The sequence below is a fragment of the Acomys russatus genome, chromosome 19, assembly GCF_903995435.1.
Source record: "Acomys russatus chromosome 19, mAcoRus1.1, whole genome shotgun sequence".
NCBI lineage: Eukaryota > Metazoa > Chordata > Mammalia > Rodentia > Muridae > Acomys > Acomys russatus.
Genome location: NC_067155.1, coordinates 19,618,526 through 19,638,466, shown reverse-complemented (window position 1 = coordinate 19,638,466; position 19,941 = coordinate 19,618,526). Strand labels below are relative to the sequence as shown.

Here is a 19,941-nt window from a genome sequence, read left to right as displayed (position 1 = left end):
GAAGGCGGGAGGATCTAGGTGCCGGATTCTAGGAATTCAGTCATCTTCAGTTTCATAACGGTGTTCAAGGCCAGCCTGCGCTACATGAGATAAGCCTCAAAGTCAGGGCCTGTGGAGGTCTCAGAGTAACTGTTAATTTCTCTGCCTTCTTGCACAGCTGAGTGCAGACAGAAGAGCAATTGCAAGAGTGGCCAGATACCATGGCCCCGCTGACACTGGAATGGGTCCTTTACAGGGAAGAAGGATGCCTGTTGGCTTGGGGCCCAGCCAGGATGTCAAGAAGACCCCTTTAATGAGCACAGCAGATGGTGACGTCAAGGGAAACTTTATTGATAAGTAGTAAGCCCCTGCAAACCCTGCCTCAGCCAAGCCTGCACAGCACCTGCAGCGCATCTGCACGGCCCAGCTGGGCCAGGTGCATGCCAAGCTGTCCCACGGTAGCAGATGGCTCCCTCGCTACCACCATCTCAATCAGGGCCCTCAGGGGTGAGCGACTGGGACGCAGGGAGTAGGCAAAGGTAGACCAGGCGGCAGGCAGCCCGTATCTTGCAGCCAGGTGTCGTGTGGTGCCGTAAGCCATGCTCCCGCTGGGCCCAGGCTCAGGGTCCAGCAGCATAATCAGCTCCTCCAGAACCTCCAGCTCGTCCAGCAGGCGAGAGAGGGGCTGTGAGGCCAGGCCCTGTGGCTCTGAAGAGCAGGGAGGGGCGAGGAGAGGAAGGACAGCTTTGACAGCCTTCCCTCCTGGGCAGGGCTGTCCCCTACTAACCCCAGCAGAGAGCCGCAGCAGAGCCGGCTTCCCGGAGTTCCTTTTTCCCAATACCTCCAGGGTACCTGGGGAGGGCCAGGGTGCAGAGGCGCTGAGGTCTCCACCGGCCAAGCTGGGACACGGAGGAGAACGGGCTTTTCTCTTGAACAAAGAGAGCAGCAGGGCCACTGCCAAGACCAGGAGCAGCCCCAGGAGCAGCCCCAGGAACAGGGGCAGCGCTGAGGGGGAGGCAAAGCCTGGCCTGGGGACATCACTCTTGGTTGTCTGCTCAAGACTCCACCTCACCGGTGAGCTAGAGACCCCTGCTTCCTCAGCTGTCAGAGGACAGGCGTCCTTGGGAGGGGTGGGCTTCTAGGAAGAGAGAGTTGAAAGAGTAAACCAAGAGGGGCCCGTCAGCCCCAAGCCTCCACCCCTCACATCCTTACATGGAGCTACCGCTTCTACGGCCTCTCCACTTGAGGATTCTGCCGTGCCCCACCTTTCCCTTGAGTGAGACTCCCCCACTGACCCGAGCTTTACCCACGGAGCCCACAGCTACCTCAGGCAAGGCCTGGCCCACACCCCACGAGGCTCGCACCTTTCTACACCGTTTCTGGGTTCTGCCGGGGCTCTCCGTGTGACTGGGGGCTGTGGCTCTGCTGTGACATTGGCTACACAGCTCTGTGCCATTGGGGTTGCAATACCCAGGAGAACACTTTTTGAAAGGATGTGCTACAGTATTGCCAAAGTCATTGATCCCGCAGTTTTCCATAAACTCGTAGTCTAGTGGAAGAGAGTGGAGCACGGGCTCTCCCTCCAACCCCACTGGGCCTCCTCCGCCAAGCCACTGGAGGCTCCCACCCTTTCCCCGCCCACTCTACCTAAGGCACAGCCTACCTGTAAAATCTACCTAAACCTGTTCTCCCCACAACCTCCGCTCAACAGGTGAAGTTCGCTCTGGTGTCCCCATTCTAATTTATCTGTTCCGCACAGGCTGTGCCCACCCTCTCCATCCCAGCACCCCTACTCCCCAAACAAGGCCACTGCCTCGTCCCTAACCCACGTCCTAGCACCCGTCTCTTGGCAGCACCTCGTGCGCGTGCACCCGGGCCCTGCTCACCGGGACATGCAGGAGGCCCGAAGCGTTGCAGGCAGCTGCTGCAGCACTTCTTGCCGGGGTTCCAGTACTCGAGCCGGCCACAGAGCTGAGAGACTCCCAGCAAAGCAGCCCGAGCCGGAAGCAACGCTGCCACCGCCGCTGTCCAGAGGACACAGCTGGGCCCCATCTCGGCAGAGCCTGCAACTTGAGGGCTGTGACCACAGGGCTTCCACCCACACCCCTGCTGCAGCACATTCCAGGAAATCCAAGGCAGAAGGAAGTGGTGGATGTGGGGTGCAGAATTCTAGCCCCCCCCGTACCCAACCTGAAGCCCACAAGGTATAAAAAGAACGTGAGGTGGAATGCCAGATCGTCTGTGTCCTCACAGAACCCGCCTTCTCAGTGTCACCTCTAAGACGGGGTAACAGACCTTGTCTCGCCAGGGGTGAGTCTACTTTAGAGATCACAATAGTCAAGGCCAGGCCTAGTGGCGCACGCCTTTAATCCCAGCGCTCGGGAGGCAGAGGCAGGTGGATCGCTGTGAGTTCGAGGCCAGCCTGGTGTACAAAGCAAGTTTAGGACAGCCAGGGCTACACAGAGAAACCCTGTCTCGAAAAACCAAAACACAAAACAAAACGAAGATCACAATAGCTGTGGTGCGCACGCCTTAAAACCCAGCACTCAGGAGACAGGAGCATCTCTATGAGTTTGAGGCCAGCCTGGTCTACACAGAGAGTTCCAGGCGAGCCAGAGCTACACAGAGAGACCCTGCTTTGTAAACAAAGTAAAACAAACAACAAAGCGAACACCACAGTGTCAAGCAGACAGGAAACTTAATCAAAGCTTTGTAAGGGCTGGGCAGTAGTGCTCTCTGCTCAGGGCGGTATGGTATCGATCGCCAGGCCTAACCTACTGTAGACGCTCACCAGGACCAAGCCACCTCCCTTCCCTCCTTCTCTAACCCCCGTGTCTGTCAGGAACCCTTCAACCTGCCACAAACACGCACCAACTCCTAAAAGGCGCCTAGAGTGGACACTGTGAAGTTTGGGGTACAAAAGCAGTCCCCACTTACCAGTGTAGGCCCAGACCCCAAGGCTCCTTCCTCAGCTGGTTCTGAGTTCCTCTGTGAGCCTATGGTTGGCGCACAGCTTTTCTTAGATGTGGGGGTGGAAGGAAACCACAGACCTCCGTTAGACAAACTTCATAAGCTTTATTGGAGGAGGAGGGGCGGAGGAGGAGGCTCCAGTGTCGGACAGGACAGACTGCACTATGAAGCTTGAGGCTGGGATGAAGGGGGCTTGACGGGAGCACCCACGCCCCGGGGTGAAGACCAAGGGCCTCAGTCTCAGAAGCGACCGTGCCGGTGGTCTGGGGAACGCCGTCGGTTCCTTTCTCGGGGACGGTGGCCTGCATGGGACCTTGGGGGTGACCTGGAAGTAGGAGGGGCGCGGACACAGACGGGTAGGGAATAGTTAGGAGTGGTGTAAAGACTTTTCCAGGCTTGTCTCTTAGGGACAGGATGACTGTTACTGTCATTTTAGGACTGGTACTCGGTCGGGGATGGGTACTCAGGCTGGTCTTGGGTTTGGGGCTCACACTGTTTTGGGCACTGAGAGTAAGGAACTATTCTCCAGGCAGGGATCGGAACTATGTTTGGGACACAAGAGCCTTGGGACTCAAGTTCATCTTTAGGCAAGCTGGGCCTGAGGTACCTATGCCTGGGTCCTCGCCCATAGAGCTGCCGGCGCAAGTTCCGGGATATGGGTCGTAGGTGCATGAAGTTGCAGAAGCCGCCTCGGGTGCATTCCCTAGAGACAGACAGTGGAGGCCGTCACCACTGACAACCCCCTACCACACCCTCAAGCATCTGGGACTCTGAGGGCCGGCCCACTCTCACACTGCCTTACCCCATCTCATACTGCCGGCAACACGACTCCCGGAAGTCGGTGACGGGGGACAGCTCGGCATGCACGGCCTGCCCGTTGAACCAGCGGTTATTGAGCTCAGCCACGGCCCTCTCGGCATCCTCCTCCCGCCGGAACTGAGGGGGAAACGGGTGACCATGGGCTGTGGAATTCAAGATCGTGGGCGGGGGTGGGGGTGGGGCTCTGAGGCGGCCGGACTCGACCTAAGTGATAACGCTCGCGTTATGAGGTTCCAGTGGCGGCCATGGGGCACTGAAGTGCTTCCACCTCTGGGCTCTAAGCAGGGGGCAACGGGCACCTTGACGTAGACATTGCCCACGAGGTGGTCGCCAAGGTTGTCACAAACATTCATCTCCTCGATCTCTCCGTACCTCTCCTGCAGTTCTGTGAAAACCTCCTGTGGAAGATTGGGGACAGGGGCTCAGCCAAGGCCTGAGGCACAGGGAAACCCAGTTACCCTGGCAACCCTCACCTCAAAGAAGCTGTCATAGTGTTCCTGCACCTCCACGTCGCTCACGTGGCCTGGAGGAGGACAGACGGAGGAGGGACGGTGAGGTGAGGTGGCAGACTGCTGGGGCGCGGCCCGTGTGCCCAGCCCCTGACCGGTCCGGTTTCTTACTCACAGTGGGACCCGTCTGCGGTTTGGGCTGTGTTCTGTGGATTCCGGTACAAGTTGAGCAGGACTATGGTCTGAACAAAATTTAAGAGGCCTGAGCTCAGAAGGCAGAGAGAGCAGCGTGCGGAGCGCGTGTGCAGCTGGGGGCAGTGGGGGGCGAGTGAGACGAAGCCACCTAGGGGCGGGTCTGCGGGAAGTGGGGCTCTACCTGGGGGGGGGCCAGGTCGGAAGGCAGAGGCGGGTAGGCTTGGCCTTAGGAATCCGGAAGAGGCGGGACCCCCGTGGTTGTCGGGCAGCAGAAGGAAAGCGGGGAGGCGTGAGGCTGGGTCTCACCTGGCTGAAAGTCGGTTTGTTGTGAAGTCGGGAGCACCGGTCCCCGTGCCGGCAGGCCCCAATCTTAAAGTAAAAAGAGCAGTTAACCCTGGAAGAGGGGCAAAGACAGAGGTAAACCGAGGGCCGGGGAGGCCGGGCATCCCACGAACGCTGCCCTGTGCGCCCCAGCCCCTTGGGACCCAAGTGCCCCGGCTCCCTGAGTGGCCACTCCCATCCCCATTCTCACTTGTCCTTCTCAGTCCCGAATATCGAAGCTAAATATTCAGCCATTTTTTAACCCGGACGCTCCAACGCGCCTGCTCCGTGCGTCACTTCCGTTGCTCGGGAACGTTGGGAAGTGTAGTTCGTCACTGCCTGCGGCGCGGACTGCGCACGCGCCTTGGGAGCCGGCTCGCGCTTCCCTGGCGGCGCATGCGCACAGTGTAGCTTAGGGAGGGAGGAAAAAAAGAAAGAAAAAGAACACAAACTCCGCAAAAACCTGAGGCATCTCCCGGCAAAAGGATCCCAGGCAGAAGCGATCAGCTCCATCGGTGAGCTGGGCAGCTGTCTCGTATATCCTAACTAGGTAAGGAAGTCCTTTCGCCCCGCCAGCCCTCCCTCCTCTTAATCCAATTTGCCCTTAATAGGGACGTAGTTGTTCCTGATCTTTGCGCCTGTCCTTTGGATCTCGCTCTGCAGGACCTTAGGACCACCACGCTCCAGCGCAGCTATGAATTTGGAGCGGGTGTCCAATGAGGAGAAGTTGAACCTGTGCCGGAAATACTACCTAGGTGAGGCCGACCCCCCCCCTCCCCTCTCTCCCTCCTCCCGCTCCCCTCCCTCGTCCTCCCCTCCCTCCCCCCTCCTCCCCTCTCTCCCTCCTCCCCTCTCCCCTCCTCCCCTCTCTCCCTCCTCCCCTCTCCCCTCCCCCCCTCCCCTCTCCCCTCCCCCCTCCTCCCCTCTCTCCCTCCTCCCCTCTCCCCTCCTCCCCTCTCTCCCTCCTCCTCTCCTCTCCCCTTCCCCTCCTCCCCTCTCCCCCTCCCCTCCTCCCCTCTCCCCTCCCCCATCCTCCCCCTCCCCCCTCCCCCTCCTCCCCTCTCTCCCTCCTCCCGCTCTTCTCCCTCGTCCTCCCCCCTCCTCCCCTCTCTCCCTCCTCCCCTCTCCCCTATCCTCCCCCTCCCTCCCTCCCTCCTCTCTCTCCCTCCTCCCCTCTCTCCCTCCTCCCCCCTCCTCTCCTCTCCCCTCCCCCTCCTCCCCCCTCCCCTCTTCCCTGCCACCACCACTAAGGTTTCAGGGTAAATAGAGGGGGGTTGAGGGGGGAGGGTCTGGATTAGAGCGCCCGGAGGCAAGAGGGCACATGGGTCTGGAGAAGTGGGCCTAGGGGGTAATGCCAACGGGAACGTGGACTTGTCCGCCAGAAGAGACACCTCAGGAAGGAGGAAACTGAGGCCCAGTGATCAATGATGAGATCACGCGCGCGCGCGTGTACACACACACACACACACACACACACACACACGCACGCACGCACATGCCGCGCACGCGCGCGCGCTTCCACCCAACCGCACCTCCTAAAGTGTGGATTAATCGGAAGGGTCCTAAAGTTTGGGTGTTTGTTTGTTTTCTTTTTTTTCTCCCCCCCACCCCACCCCCGGACCCCCAACCACTCCAGGTGGATTTGCGTTCCTGCCTTTTCTTTGGTTGGTCAACATTTTCTGGTTCTTCAGAGAGGCCTTCCTCGCCCCGGCCTACACTGAGCAGAGCCAAATCAAAGGCTGTGAGTTTTCAGGGCACCAGCAAAAAAAAAAAAGAAAGAAAGAAAGAAAAGAGGTCGGCGGGTAGTTTTGGAAGGGGATGCTGGCTCAGGACTGAAATCCTTAAGGTTTCGTTATTGTGTTCTTTAATTTCCTTTTCCTATTGTTTGGGTTAGTCAGGGTTGTAAGGGACGTAGGCTAGGTTAATAAGTTCCTAATAAAATATAGTTGTTAAAAAAATTAGCGGGGCGTGGTGGCGCACGCTTTTAATCCCAGCACTGGGGAGGCAGAGGCAGGCGGATCTCTGTGAGTTCGAGGCCAGCCTGGTCTACAAAGCGAGTCCAGGACAGCCAGGGCTACACAGAGAAATCCTGACTCGAAAAACAAAAACAAAACAAAACAAAATTAAAAAGAAAATTTTACAATGGAGGTTTTAGGACTCTGGGAGGTCTGTGGCAGAGATGAAAGGGCCAGCCTTGTTGGGGGACGGGGCGGGTTCCAACTCCCCCCACAGAGCCGCTGGAGGCCAACTCTCCCCTCTCTTGTTCTAACTTATAGATGTTTGGCGCTCAGCTGTGGGCTTCCTCTTCTGGGTGACTGTCCTCACCACCTGGATCACCATCTTCCAGATCTACCGGCCTCGCTGGGGTGCGCTGGGGGACTACCTGTCCTTCACTATTCCCCTGGGTACTCCCTAATGTCTCCTCAAGCTGGTGATCTGTCCTTTCTCCCAGGGTGGGCTTCTCTGCCCTACGCTCTTTCTCCAACCCTGAAGACTGTTTCCCCCATCTGCCCCCAATAAAGGACCCTGACTTTAAATGCTGAGTTCTCAGCATCTTCTGGCAGTAGAAGCATAAAGTGATTGCGAGCATTCAGTAAGCACATCACACATTGTATGGATTTTTTTATTTTGGTGACTGCTCACTCATGTCCTTCTGAAATAGGGACTTTTCTGTTTAGGGACCCTGTCTGCCAGATGAAGAGTAAAGGCATGGCGCAGAAAAATACACTTTTCTAGCCCGGGGGGTGGTGGCGCACGCCTTTAGTCCCAGCACTTGGGAGGTAGAGGCAGGCGGATCGCTGTGAGTTCGAGGCCAGCCTGGTCTACAAAGCCAATCCAGGACAGCCAAGGCTACACAAAGAGACCCTGTCTTGAAGAAACAAAACAAAAAACCACCTTTTTTTTTTTTTTTTAAGATTTATTTATTATTATGTATACAGTGCTCTGCTTGCATGTACACCTGCAAGCCAGAAGAGGGCGCCATATGGTTTCTGGGAATTGAACTCAGGACCTTTGGGAGAGCAGGTGGTGCTCTTAACCACTGAGCCATCTCTCCAGCCCAAAACCACCTTTCTTAACTGGGGGTGTGGTTTGCTGGTAATGTACTTTGCTACTGGGAGAAAGATGCTAGGCTCAAAATACTCACTTTCTTGTTTTCTGCCAAGGAAGAATTCATTTGAGGCTGGACATTTCTCATTCTGAAGGAGGGTCTTCAGCAGGAGAAATGCCAAGAGCTTTTGTTTGGTTTTGTTTTGTTTTTTGAGACAAGGTTTCTCTGTGTAGCCTTGACTGTCCTGGACTCGCTCTGTAGACCAGGCTGGCCTCAAACTCACAGCGATCCGCCTGCCTCTGCCTCCCGAGTGCTGGGATTAAAGGCGTGCACCACCATGCCCAGCTAGGTTTTTAAATTTTTCCATAAGAAGTTGAACCACCAACGTGCCAGACTTGATTTTCATTATTTATTGATGTGTGTGTGTGTGTATGCATTTTTATGCAAGTGCCCATAGAGACCAGAAGAGGCATCGTATCCCCTGGAACTGCAGTCACCACGTGTGTCCTCTTAACAACTGAGCATGGCGAGTGAGCCATAGCTCCAGCCATCTTCCTATTTAAAGTGCCATGATTTTGCGGGCCCCCGTCTGTAGCCCCAGCCTTCAGGAAGAAGAGGCGTGTGGATTCTGTTGAATTCCAGGCCAGCCAGGGCTATATAGTGATAACCCGGTCTCAAAACAATAAATTACAATTTCAGCAAAGGTCTCGTGAGATGAGTGTTGCTGCCAATCTAGATCTAAGTTTGATCCACAAGTCCCATAAGTGGCCCCTGACCTGACCACACCACAAGGTGTGCCGTGGCACAAGTGTGCCCCCGTCGATACGTTTTAAGAAAAAAGCAACAACCTCACCCAGCAGGTTGTCGTATTGGTGCCATTATTCACACACTTAGGAGGCCGAGGGACTTGTGAGAGTTCAGAGCCAGCTTGGGTCACATTCATAGTGATTTCAGGTTTTAGACCAAGCCAGAATGAAACAATAAATAAATAAATGAGAAACGATATAATAAAATCTCAGACTCTACCGTGATGTTCCCTATGACCATTTTAAGGTATATTTTTGATCCTATTACATCTCATTTAGAATGTCTGGCTTGTTTGCTGTCTTCTAGTCTCTATGAAAAAAGCCACATTAGGGCATGGATTTTTGCCTGATTTGTCATTGCAGGGTCCTCACCATCTGGATGAATACCTGGTTGCACTTAATATTTAAACGAATGAGATTTTGCTCCAAAAACACAGCAGCAGGTAACTAATACCTATCGAGGTCTCTGTAAGAAAGGAACCCCATCTCCAGATTGGTCTTCCTCTTAGGGAATCTCCAAATACAACCTTTCGGGGGCCTGAGAGATGGCTCAAGGGTGAAGAGCACTGTCTGCTCTTCCAGAGGTCCTGAGTTCAAGTCCCAGCTGGCTCACAACCACCTGTAATGTGACCTGACGCCCTCTTCTGCATAATAAATAAATAATTAAAAAATAAAATAAAAGACTACAAATCCCGACGAGCCCTGCGGTGCCCTACCCTTCTGTTTCCCACAGTGCCCTGCGCGGCGCTACCGCCTTCTGGAGCCTCGGAAGTTTGAATTGCCGCCCCCGCCCATCAGGTGCCCGGCTTGTCGTTGGCTTGTTTCCGGAAACAGGAAGGTGGAGCTTCAGGCTGGGAGCCAATAGTACGGGCCGTCAATTGGCCAGCAGATGGGATTGGCGTTTTCCTTAACCAATGGGAGACCGCGGCTGCCGAAGGGGGCCCCGCCTAGAAGGAAGGGGAAGTGGCGGCGGCCGAGGCAGTAGCCGCTGGACAGCGCTCGGGCCGCAGAACCCCCGGTACCCACGCTTAGCCTTGACGTTTTCCTGCCGGGGCTCCCTCCTCGGCTTGTGAAAGCCCCCGCCCCATCTGAGCTCTTCTCATCCCGGCGAAATTAGACCTGGACCCGAATCATGTTCCCGGTGAAGGTAAAAGTGGAGAAATCAGGTGCGCTCGCTCTTTCCTTCTTTTCTCCCCCGCCCGCCCGCCCGCCCCGAGGCAGGGTCTCTCTGTGTAGCCTTCCTGGCTGGCCCCGAACCCGCGGCGACCCGCAGCCGGGCTGTACGTCGCCTTGAGATCGCGTGGTGGTTCCGGCCACGTTGGGCTTTGGAACCCCGGGGTCTTTTTCCTTTTCTGCCTCAGTTTCCCCATTTCTGACAGTGGCCATCAGTGAGCGAGTTAGCGGTCGTGGCGTGAGCCTCAGGTACATGCGGGGCAGTGAGGAGGGAATGCAGTGTCCCTGAAGAAGGCGATGAGCACCAAGAGCCTCCTTATGGAGGTGGCTTCAACGGTGGCAAACAAGCCACTGGGCAGAAAATGTCCTCCTTTCTGCCACAGGCAGAATTCTGCCTTTAAAAAACAAAAAGGGCAAGCTCGGATGCAGGCAGAGCCGACGGCCAAACCCTGCCAAGGCAGGGCAAGCACGTCCTCAATGGTCCCTGCCTCACTAATGTGTCTGTCAGATATAATGGGTCAGAGGGCTGAAGGCGGTGCCCCAACGCTGTAGGGAGCGCTGGGTGACTGCTCAGGTAGCCAACTGTCTCTGTCATCTTCTCACTTGAGAAGCTGCTAACCTGCGCTCCCGGCACACTCAGGTAACCAAGTTTATTCCTTCTCAAGTCTCTGATGGAGTTGAAGACCGGGCCCCTTAATTTTTTTATTTTTATTTTTTAAGATTTATTTATTTGCCGGGCGTGGTGGCGCACGCCTTTAATCCCAGCACTCGGGAGGCAGAGGCAGGCGGATCGCTGTGAGTTCGAGGCCAGCCTGGTCTACAAAGCGAGTCCAGGACAGCCAAGGCTACACAGAGAAATCCTGTCTCGAAAAACCAAAAAAAAAAAACAACAACAACAAAAAAAGATTTATTTATTTATTATTATGTACACAGTGCTCTGCCTGCATGTGCACCTGCAGGCCAGAAGAGGGCGCCAGATCTCACTATAGATGGCTGTGAGCCACCATGTGGTTGCTGGGAATTGAACTCAGGACCTCTGGAAGAGCAGACAGTGCTCTTAACCTCTGAGCGTCTCTCCAGCCCCAGGTAGCTTACTTTTACAATGAAGCTTAGTTGTTTAGGGGATAAAGATGTTTTTAGGTCTAGAGAGATGTTTTAAGTTGATAATAACAAGATGTGATGGAGATTGATTTACATCCAGAATTTTAGGCGCACCAAGTTAGGAAAGAAGTGTCTTCTTCAAGGCTGCCAAATACAAAGAGCCAAAACACTAAGAATGTAGCATTTATATAATTCCTGATTGTGTCACGGTTATTCTTGCTCTAGGTAATTTATTGTACATATGTGTAATAATATAAATGTATATTTTTTTAAAGTTTTAAAAAAAAGTGCTTAACAATAAATGACGATGTAAGGTGGGATAAGTGTCACCTAAAACAAGATAGGGGCTGAAGGCACAATTCAATGGTAGATTGTTTGACTAGCACGTGCTGGTCCCCAGGATTCCATCCTAGACCCTGGTGGGGTAGCCCCTAAATAACTGGACCCCAGGATTTCAGGGAGGAAATGTCAGTGTAAGGGCATTGCTAGGGTGGCTGGGGCAGTGAAGATATGGAGGCAAAGAAACAGTAGAGGCGGACAGATCTGTTGGTCCAGGAAGGGACTTTGGACTTTTCCTTTGAGGGAAATGGGTAGTCTAGGAAGGTTTTTGAACAAGGAGTGAGTTGGTAAAAGTGTACCCCAAAATAAAAGACAAAAGCAAACCCTACACTCCCAACAGCAAAACTTTAGTGAATAAGGGGGGGGGGGTGCCAGTGTTGGGAAATGCCTTTAATCCCAGTACATGGAAGACAGAGACAGACAGATCTCTGAAGTTAAGGCCAGTTTGGTCTGTTTAGCAAATTCCAGGACAGCCTAAGGGTAAAAAAAAAAAAAAAAAAAAAGCCAGGCGGTGGTGGCACACGCCTGTAATCCCAGCACTTGGGAGACAGAGGCAGGTGGATCGTTGTGAGTTCAAGGCCAGCCTGGTCTACAAAGTGAGTTCAGGACAGCTAAGGCTACACAGAGAAACCCTGTCTTGAAAAACCAAAATAAATAAATAAATAAAGTGGAGGGAGTCTCACCACAACCATGCAGCAGGTAGACAAGGGTTAGCCTGGAAATACCAGGCTGAATATAGGCCTCATTTTGGGGTCAGAATTGTGGGGTCCTGAAGGGTCCTGTGCTGGGGAAGACCAAAGCCAGGCTGGTTGTCTGGGTTTTTTGATGTTGTTGTTTGATACTTGTTTTGTTTACTGTCTGAGACATGGTCTCATGTAGCTGACGCTGGCCTCGAACTCTCTGTCTTCCTGCCACAGCCTCCAGAGTGCTGAGACAGCAGACATATGCCACTGTGCCTAGCAAGCTTGGCTTTCTTTTCTGGAAGGTTCTTTTGTGCACCCTGTGGACAGTGGGTCAGAAAAAGAGGCTGAGGCTAGGAGCTGAGTGGGGGGGAAGGGCAAGGTGGGGAGGGAATACATCCAGGGGGTAGCGTGGTGAGTCAGGAGCCTCTGGGCTGGCGAGTCATCTTCATGGTGGGAATCCAGGGAAGCGGGGTAGCTTCAGAGACCTGGGGTAGGGCCCGGTGGGAAAACCCTAAGGGCTGTCCACAGAGGGAATCATAGACTCCTAAGTAGCTGTGGGAGCAATGGCAGCAGCCATGCCCTCAGCTCCTGCCTAGGTCGGCCAGTTCTTGTCTTGAGTTTGTCTGTACACCGAGTGGCGGTAAAGCTTCCTTCAGGGTGCTTGGAGCAGACAGGCCGTAGGATCGCCTCCCACAGAGGCTATGGGATGTCCGCACGGAGCTAGCTGGTTCCTACCTTCTGCCCTCAGAGATGGAGATGGCCAAAGCCCGGAACCAGCTGGACGCCGTTCTTCAGTGTCTGCTCGAGAAGAGTCACATGGACAGGTTGGGATCTGGTCCAGCCTGGGGAACCTCGAGGGAGGGAGGGGCCTGTGTTGGGATCTGGTCCAGCCTGGGGAACTTCAAGGGAGGGAGGGGACCTGCATTGGAACTGTCTCTGACTGTTGGGGGGATCTGGGTGGGAGCCCAGAGGTTGACGTCGTGAGAGATGTGCTCAGTGTCGGCCCACTCTGGGCCCATGCTACCCTAAGCCAATAAGCACTTTTCTCGCTCCCAGGGAACGTTTGGATGAAGAACCTGGCAAAACCCCGTCGGATACACACAACAAGTAAGGGCTTTGCTGAGACTTAGACCTGAGGGTTTGGGTTAGGTAACTTCCCTCCCCTTAAGTCCTGACCATCTTACACGGACAAAGATACCCGTGGCATATGTGGCTAATACCTTGTGGGAATTGGTGGGATACAAGGCCCAAGCGGTACTAGTAGTCCCCCAGACATTTCTGTTTGTTTTCAGTGCTAACGATTGAACCCCAGGCTTTTGCTCATTGCTGGCAAATGCTCATTAATGAACTGCATCACCCCTGCTTTGGGGTGTGTGTGTGTGCGCTTGTGTGTGTGCGTGCGTGTGTGTGTGTGTGTGTGTGTGTGTGTGTGTGTGTGTGTGTGTGCGCGCGCGCAGATGTTTATTAAAGGCTAAGCCTGCTGATGCCCTGTCTTTCCCTGCAGAGACTGCTCCATTGCTGCCACTGGCAAAAGGTAAGGTGGCGGCCGGGGCCCAGCCCACTAAAGGTTCCCAGTCCTCAGCTCCGGGCCTGACACTCACCTCTGCACAGGCCGTCCGCCCGCTTCCCCCACCAGCGGAGGAAGAGGAGGAGGGAGATGGACGATGGGCTCGCCGAGGGGGGTCCTCAGAGGTCCAGTGAGTAGGCAAGGGACCCAGAAGGCAGGCGGGCATAGAGCCAGCGACCACACAGGGGCTCATTGTGTCCCACCTCCCCACCCCAGACACCTACGTGATCAAGCTGTTTGACCGGAGTGTGGACTTGGCCCAGTTCAGCGAGAGCACCCCGCTGTACCCCATCTGCCGCGCCTGGATGCGCAACAGCCCCTCCGTGCGAGAGCGGGAGCGCTCGCCCAGCTCACCACTGCCCCCTCTGCCTGAGGATGAAGAGGTGGGATGGGTCCTGACCCAGAGGCCAGAGAGAGCAGGGGGTGGGTAGGCTCACGACCTCCCTATTAGGGGTGGATAATCTCCTGGTCCCCCAAGTGAATACGGAATCAAGTAGTTCACACAGCTCTGTGCCCTTCGGCGAGGAGTAGGGACAGAGGTCCCTAGGCTGGACAGAGGCGGCTTCCTAGGGAACAGGAGTTCCAAGAAATAAAGGGCTGAACAGGGCTGCTAACAGATGTGGCTACCACACGCAGGCCCTGTGGGCTGTGTGGAGGGTAGTGGGGGTTCGGAATCCATCTGGCCTGAAAGGGCAGATGACAGGGATCGCTGGGGCGGACATATGACTTGACTCTTGGGACTTTCAAGATAAGAATAGACATAACACCCCCCGGACAATTCCTTAGGGCTGGCATCTTGGCTCCCACCCCACCCCTCCCCCGGCTGACAGATGAGATAGAATTCCCTGGGCTTGGCCAGGGTAGACAAGGGTTCTTAGGCTGAGAAGAAGACATGGCGCCTCTGCTGTGCTCCAACAAGTACCGGTTTCCAGGTAGCCCCCTCATGTCTGTGTCCCTGGGAAAGGTGGGTGGGTGACATGTACTTTCAGCCCTCTGCTCTGACTCTCTCGGGCCTCATATGGCGCTTTGTCTCCCCAGGGTTCAGAGGTCATCAACAGCAAAAGCCGTGATGTGTACAAGCTGCCTCCACCCACAGCCCCTGGACCACTTGGAGATGCCTGCAGATCCCGAATCCCATCCCCACTGGAGCCTGAGACCCAGGGTACCCCTGACGATGAAGTAAGTACACAGGGCCAGCCTGGGGCCTCAGGGCCTCCGCGGGAGGCTAGGGCGTGGCTGCCTAGCTGGGCCTCTCTGTCCTTGCAGCCGTCGGAGCCGGAACCTTCTCCCTCCACACTCATCTATTGCAACATGCAGCGCTGGAAACGCATACGCCAGAGGTGAGTGCGCCCTGCCTCTTCCTCTCCGTGCTCCATGTCCTCTGCGGCAGCGGCCAAATCCTCCCTCTCCCTCCCTAGGTGGAAGGAGGCGTCTCACCGGAACCAGCTTCGTTACTCAGAAAGTATGAAGATCCTGCGGGAAATGTATGACCGGCAGTGATGGTCCCAGTTCTCACCCCAATAAACCTGCCCCGGCCCGTGCGCGCCAGCCCGTCCTTGCCGGCCCAGACAGCTGTTAAGTCTCTAGAGCTTTTATTGGGGACTGATCGTAGGAGGGCCCGAGGTGACAGGGAAACTGTTGGGAATGGAGCCAGGACAACGGTTCCCTGGCCTACCACATCTGGAGACGCTGCTGTGTTTGTACAATTTGAGTTTGGTTTGGCGGCCCTGGTTGGTCAGGAATAGGTGTCCCAAGGATTGGACAAGAATTTAGGCGCCTGGAGTTTCACGTCGGAAAGTGGACAGGAGTGTCAGGTTATAGGGACAGAGCCTAGAGTGTGGTGGACCAGGCGTGGGTGTTCTGACGTGGAATGCGGGTGCAGTCCAGGTCAGACATGCCTGGAAGAGGGTGTGTGTGTGTGTGTGTGTGTGTGTGTGTGTGTGTCGCTGACTACATTGCACCCTGGTGTCATACTGTGGTGGTCTACACGTTAGAAGCGCAGTAGGGCCCTGAGTGATGATAGAAGCCCAGAGTGGGGTTAGTCTAGTGGGGGCCTAGGCGGAGGGGTGGCAGTCGTGTTTGTGTTATCCCTAGAAAGGTGTCGTGGCTGGGTGGGGCCTGGGGACGGTATCTAGGTTACCAAGGCCCGGGTAGGGGATCCGGTGGGAAGGTCCCAGGGAGGACAACTGGATTTGGCTGGCAGGGTTGTCTTGACAGCGATCGGGACATCTGGCTGAGCGGCGGAGTCAGATCGGCTTTTTAAACGGGAGCCTAAAGCGGCCCCCAGGTTCGGTCCTGTACGCCCGGGCCCCTACTTGGCAGCCGGCGGCGGCGGTGGAAGCGGGGCCTGGGCGGGCGCTGGTGTGGCCTGGATGGACAGGACACCCTCCGGGGACAGCGCCGAGGTCACTGCGGCGGGGTCCACGCCGGGAGGCAGGCGGTAGCGGCGGTGGAACTCCCGAGCGATGAACCCGTGTTCATCCTGGGGGGGAGTGGGGGGTAGATGGGTTTGAGCACCCCACCCTCCTGCCCACCCCCGCTGCCCCCACTCACCTGCAGACCTACCGGACGCTCCTCATGCCGTGCGTGGACCTCCACGTGGTCGCCGACCACCTTGACGGAAATTTCTTCTGGCGAGAAGTGCTTCACATCCAGCAGCACTGAAAAGTGCCCAGGGTCCGCGGGCAGCTGCGCACGGGGAGGGAGGGGGCGGGGCTCGGCTTCCGGCACCCGGCAGCCCCTGCCCTGCCTCACGCCCCGCCGTGACCTGTCTCCTCTCTCCCCTTGTAGCCGCTGTCCACCTCTCCCAGACTTCCACACTCATAGGGAACCCCCACCCCCACGTCCTCGACTCCACAGCCACCCTGTCCCCACTGTGAGACCCTTATTGTCCACCGTGCCATCAACCAACATGCCACCTCCCCTTCTCCAGAGTTCTCAGGTCATGGACCCCCTTAGGAACATTCCAGACCGTTAGGAATCACTGTCCTTTCTCCTAGTGACCGGGTCACCTTCCCCCTTCAGTCATCAAGACTCCAGGGAGAGTGACCCAGTCCTTCCAACCCCCCCCCCCCCCCCCCCCAGGGGAACCTTAACCGAGCCTCCAGGACACCAAGCTCCAGGGACATCCGATGGCCCGCTCTGGCGACACTGTCCCCCTAAGCTGAGAGTCAACAGACAACCCCACATCGCCGCCCCGGAGCGAACCAGACACCCTAGTTTTGTTAGCTGAACTGTCTCCCCGCCCCCCCCCCCCCGGCCTGGCACCTGGGCTGTGGGCAGCGCCACACTGGGGGCGCGCAGATAGTAGGGGGCGATCGCAGCAGGGCACAGGGAAGCCAGCTCAGCCTCAAGCAGCCCCTCGCCGAATCGCTGGTCAAAGAGTCGCCCCGGCGCGGAGAAACCGGGTAAAGGTGCGGAAGCGCGGCGCAGCCATGAAGGCTGGACAGGCACGGGGATCTCCATCCTGTCGCTGCTGCCGCCACCCTGGGGTCCCCGCAGTGCCCGGGCGGGCGCACGCAGCCTCCGATTTATACCGCGCCCCTGTGCCGCCCCCGCGGGCTCCTCGGGGACACTGGGCTTGAGGCCAGACTTGGCCATTAGTATGCCTTATTTAGAAACCTCAATAATGACTTGGCCAGTTATTAAACGCCTGCTGGATGCCCGCAAAAGGACACCAGGGAGCTGCCATTTAAGCCTTTTTCCATCTCTACAGCGGGTCAGACGCAACCTAATAAATAGGTGTGGCGAAATCACTGTAGCAGCTGGGACCCCCCAGGTCCACATAAGTCCACCAAAAAAAGTGTTTGGTCCTCTTAATCCATCTCCGCCAAGGCTGGCGGCTCTGAGGATGACGGCGCACCAGCAGCCTTAGCCAAAGGTTTCCTGGAGAATGCTGCCCCCACGCCAAGCTGTCAGGAGGACACAGAACAGACCCTAACCCCAGAGTAGGTCGGGCCTAATTCTGTGCCTCTGACTCAGCCTCGGGTGCTCAGCGGCCAGGGGGGCGCGGAGGGGGGCGTGAGCGTGAACACTCACTCCAGGTTGGAACTGCGCGCCAGGGGCCCCCGAAATAGCTCGTTTTGATCCTACTACCCGGGCCGGGAGCCCAGGCCTGGCAAGGAGTGCTACCAGCTGCTGCTCAGCAGCAAGAGGAAAGTGGTTAAAGGTGACCATCGGGACCCGTGTGCCGGCTCAACTGATAGGGGGGCGGCAGTCAAAGTAAAGGCAGAGCAGGGCGGTGGTTGGTGGTGCCCGCCTTTAATCCCAGCACTGGGGAGGCAGAGGCAGGAGGATCGCTGCGGAGTTCCAGGCCAGCCTTGGCTACCAAGCAAGTCCAGGACAAGCCAAGGCTAACACGGAGAAACCCTGCCTCAAAAAACAAACAAGCAAAAGCAGACAGACGTCCCCAGTTAGGCCAGCAACAGCAGTTAGGCTGGTGCGGAGCCTTATTTATGCAGCTATTCCGGCGGGTGGAAGTAAGGACTGAGCACTTGCCAAGACTCTCAGCTCGCTGCCAAGCCGCCGACCCTTTCTATTGGCCCACAGCCTTGCCAATTACTGCCGAACGCTCCCACCCAAACGCGCGTCCTCAGCAGCAGCCGCCGCCGCCGCCGCCACTCACTTTTATTTTCTAGTCTACCATTGGCCGAGCTCCTGCTCCGCACGCTCGGGGAAGGGCGGGGCCGGCAGCGTTGCTAAGCGAGGACGGTAGGCGCGGGCTGGTCCCGCCAAGGAGAGCTCAGCTGGCACGAACACTGCGCTAAATGCCGGAGGGACTGCAGGTGAGGTTGGTCCCTCTCGCAGAGATCACAGAAAGCCTGGGGAAAAGCAACGCGGGTTTACCGGGGACCCCACTCCAGCCCAATCGCACATGAACTACAACTCCCAAGATCCCACGCGGCTTGGGCGCTGCAGCATCTCGGGTCTTTTGTTCTCTCTGGGTGGGCCTAAGGGAGTCTAAAAGAAACTCGGAAATTGAGTTCGTTAGCCTCCGAATTGCCCCCAGACCTCCAGGGCATTGTCTTTGAACTTTCTCACTTAGGAGGAGGCCGGTGAATCATGGGAATTGTAGTCCACCCACTCCTTCCTCATTGGGTGTCTTGCCGCCACCTCCCTCTCCCCTTAACAGGCTTAACCGGAAACGGTTTAGTGGTGGCTCTTTGTTATTTTCGGATTTGTTGTTGTTGTTTTGTTTTTTACTTTTCGAGACAAGGTCTCTCTGTGTAGCCTTGGCCGTCCTGGACTCACTTTGTAGACCAGGCTGGCCTCGAACTCACAGCGATCCTCCTGCCTCTGCCTCCTGAGTGCTGGGATTAGAGGAGTGCGCCACCACGCCCGGCTTCCCTTCTTCTTTCATTTAAAAAAATTTTAATTACTTGTTTTTGTTGACTTTTTTTTCCCCGGTTCCTCGAGACAGGGTTTTACTGTGTAGCCCTGACAGTGTTGGAACTCACTTTGTAGACCAGGTTGGCCTTGAACTCCTGAGGTCTGGGATTAAACGCGTGCCTGCCTGGCTAAATTACTTGTTTTCCAGTCCTGATCGTAATTGAAGCTCCATGAAATGGCCTTCATCTTCATGGATAATGTTTAGAGAGATGGAAATCAATTACTTTGATTTGACCGTAACACATTGCGTACACATACTGACATGTCATACTGTACCTCATGAACGTGTAAAGAAAACCATAAAACCAGTGAAAAAGATATAAAACATACAACAGACCGTATTTTACCTGGATGGGCTGGAGAAAGGGCTCGGCGACTGGGAGCGGTAGCAGGGCTTCCAGAGGCCCCGGGTTCGATTCTCAGCACCCACATGGCTGCTGCCGCTCGTCTGCAACGCCAGGGCATTGGCTACTGTCTTCTGCTTTTCGAGGGCTTTGCACACACATGCTGCGCGCTCACACACAGGCATAACACCCGTACACACAAAATAAGAGTAAATAAATTTGTTTGTTTGTTTGTTTGTTCTGTGTAGCCCTGGCTGTCCTGAACTCGCTTTGTAGACCAGGCTGGCCTCGAACTCACAGCGATCCGCCTGCCTCTGCCTCCCGAGTGCTGGGATTGAAGGCACAAGACACCACGCCCGGCTTGTTCTTTTATTTATTTGTTTATTTTAATTGCCTGGGTGGCGTGGAGGCAGTGTTTAGCCTGTTTCCTGTCCTCACCTTTTGCCCCGTTCAGACAGGGGCCTCTTTGGTGTCCACCTCCGAGTGCTGCAGGGTAGCTGACCTCACCTCAGTGTAGACCTACTGAGACTGCAGACTCATGCCGCCACGTCTGGCTTTACATGGGTTCTATGGGTTCAGGTCCCCGATGTCTGTGCTCACAACAAAAGTTCCTCCTAGGCTCGATCCAGAGTTGAGAATTACCAGCTCCCCAGCTCCTGGGTTCTTCTAAGTCTCTTTCAAGAGCTCGTGGGAATCCTGCTTCTACTAACATTGTCTTGACTACGAAGTGATGGCTCATGGGAATTGTAGTCCGTGTC

The 19,941-nt window shown here is 55.8% G+C and overlaps 5 protein-coding genes across 6 annotated transcripts; 2 read left to right on the top strand and 3 right to left on the bottom strand.

Annotated features, from left to right (window-relative positions):
* Positions 1-361: 361 nt before the first annotated feature.
* On the bottom strand, positions 362-2,146 carry Igflr1 (IGF like family receptor 1). Of its 2 annotated transcripts, XM_051162720.1 has the most exons (3): positions 1,866-2,146; positions 1,344-1,528; positions 362-1,117 (listed from the first exon to the last, which is right to left on the bottom strand). In XM_051162720.1, exons 1-3 carry the CDS (start codon positions 2,029-2,031, stop codon positions 362-364), a joined length of 1,107 nt encoding a protein of 368 aa, XP_051018677.1. In that variant the 5' UTR covers positions 2,032-2,146. The 2 variants fall into 2 exon arrangements, with proteins under 2 accessions (XP_051018677.1, XP_051018678.1); XM_051162721.1 differs by lacking the exon at positions 1,344-1,528.
* A 916-nt stretch (positions 2,147-3,062) lies between these two features.
* Positions 3,063-5,055, bottom strand: U2af1l4 (U2 small nuclear RNA auxiliary factor 1 like 4). Its single transcript, XM_051162814.1, has 8 exons — positions 4,945-5,055; positions 4,719-4,806; positions 4,393-4,459; positions 4,242-4,291; positions 4,068-4,166; positions 3,752-3,885; positions 3,557-3,652; positions 3,063-3,274 (listed from the first exon to the last, which is right to left on the bottom strand). Exons 1-8 carry the CDS (start codon positions 4,986-4,988, stop codon positions 3,190-3,192), a joined length of 663 nt encoding a protein of 220 aa, XP_051018771.1. The 5' UTR covers positions 4,989-5,055; the 3' UTR covers positions 3,063-3,189.
* Positions 5,056-5,346: 291 nt separating this feature from the next.
* Positions 5,347-7,292, top strand: Psenen (presenilin enhancer, gamma-secretase subunit). The gene is made up of 3 exons (XM_051162762.1): positions 5,347-5,488; positions 6,370-6,474; positions 7,010-7,292. Exons 1-3 carry the CDS (start codon positions 5,428-5,430, stop codon positions 7,147-7,149), a joined length of 306 nt encoding a protein of 101 aa, XP_051018719.1. The 5' UTR covers positions 5,347-5,427; the 3' UTR covers positions 7,150-7,292.
* A 2,373-nt stretch (positions 7,293-9,665) lies between these two features.
* Positions 9,666-14,982, top strand: Lin37 (lin-37 DREAM MuvB core complex component). Its single transcript, XM_051162812.1, has 8 exons — positions 9,666-9,754; positions 12,633-12,708; positions 12,941-12,991; positions 13,389-13,418; positions 13,496-13,581; positions 13,668-13,834; positions 14,490-14,791; positions 14,870-14,982. The coding sequence occupies exons 1-8, from the start codon at positions 9,721-9,723 to the stop codon at positions 14,949-14,951; spliced, it is 828 nt and encodes a 275-aa protein (XP_051018769.1). The 5' UTR covers positions 9,666-9,720; the 3' UTR covers positions 14,952-14,982.
* Positions 14,983-15,494: 512 nt separating this feature from the next.
* Hspb6 (heat shock protein family B (small) member 6) lies at positions 15,495-16,921 on the bottom strand. The gene is made up of 3 exons (XM_051162815.1): positions 16,719-16,921; positions 16,017-16,139; positions 15,495-15,933 (listed from the first exon to the last, which is right to left on the bottom strand). Exons 1-3 carry the CDS (start codon positions 16,914-16,916, stop codon positions 15,763-15,765), a joined length of 492 nt encoding a protein of 163 aa, XP_051018772.1. The 5' UTR covers positions 16,917-16,921; the 3' UTR covers positions 15,495-15,762.
* Positions 16,922-19,941: the final 3,020 nt, after the last annotated feature.

What these genes read in the sequence shown, in the direction of transcription:
- Igflr1 (XM_051162720.1), bottom strand. Translation starts at nt 2,031, where the DNA reads ATGGGGCCCAGCTGTGTCCTCTGGACAGCGGCGGTGGCAGCGTTGCTT. An exon ending in CGGGCCTCCTGCATGTCCCG is followed by an intron (nt 1,529 to 1,865) that starts GTGAGCAGGGCC and finishes CTCTTCCACTAG; the next exon opens with ACTACGAGTTTATGGAAAAC. An exon ending in CCCAGAAACGGTGTAGAAAG is followed by an intron (nt 1,118 to 1,343) that starts GTGCGAGCCTCG and finishes CTCTCTTCCTAG; the next exon opens with AAGCCCACCCCTCCCAAGGA.
- Lin37 (XM_051162812.1), top strand. Translation starts at nt 9,721, where the DNA reads ATGTTCCCGGTGAAGGTAAAAGTGGAGAAATCAG. An exon ending in GAGAAGAGTCACATGGACAG is followed by an intron (nt 12,709 to 12,940) that starts GTTGGGATCTGG and finishes TCTCGCTCCCAG; the next exon opens with GGAACGTTTGGATGAAGAAC. An exon ending in CCGTCGGATACACACAACAA is followed by an intron (nt 12,992 to 13,388) that starts GTAAGGGCTTTG and finishes CTTTCCCTGCAG; the next exon opens with AGACTGCTCCATTGCTGCCA.
- U2af1l4 (XM_051162814.1), bottom strand. Translation starts at nt 4,988, where the DNA reads ATGGCTGAATATTTAGCTTCGATATTCGGGACTGAGAAGGACAA. An exon ending in ACAAACCGACTTTCAGCCAG is followed by an intron (nt 4,460 to 4,718) that starts GTGAGACCCAGC and finishes AATTTTGTTCAG; the next exon opens with ACCATAGTCCTGCTCAACTT. An exon ending in TGGGCAATGTCTACGTCAAG is followed by an intron (nt 3,886 to 4,067) that starts GTGCCCGTTGCC and finishes TTTCCCCCTCAG; the next exon opens with TTCCGGCGGGAGGAGGATGC.
- Hspb6 (XM_051162815.1), bottom strand. Translation starts at nt 16,916, where the DNA reads ATGGAGATCCCCGTGCCTGTCCAGCCTTCATGGCTGCGCCGCGCTTCC. An exon ending in TGGCGCTGCCCACAGCCCAG is followed by an intron (nt 16,140 to 16,718) that starts GTGCCAGGCCGG and finishes CCCCGTGCGCAG; the next exon opens with CTGCCCGCGGACCCTGGGCA. An exon ending in CACGGCATGAGGAGCGTCCG is followed by an intron (nt 15,934 to 16,016) that starts GTAGGTCTGCAG and finishes ACTCCCCCCCAG; the next exon opens with GATGAACACGGGTTCATCGC.
- Psenen (XM_051162762.1), top strand. Translation starts at nt 5,428, where the DNA reads ATGAATTTGGAGCGGGTGTCCAATGAGGAGAAGTTGAACCTGTGCCGG. An exon ending in GTGCCGGAAATACTACCTAG is followed by an intron (nt 5,489 to 6,369) that starts GTGAGGCCGACC and finishes CAACCACTCCAG; the next exon opens with GTGGATTTGCGTTCCTGCCT. An exon ending in GCAGAGCCAAATCAAAGGCT is followed by an intron (nt 6,475 to 7,009) that starts GTGAGTTTTCAG and finishes TCTAACTTATAG; the next exon opens with ATGTTTGGCGCTCAGCTGTG.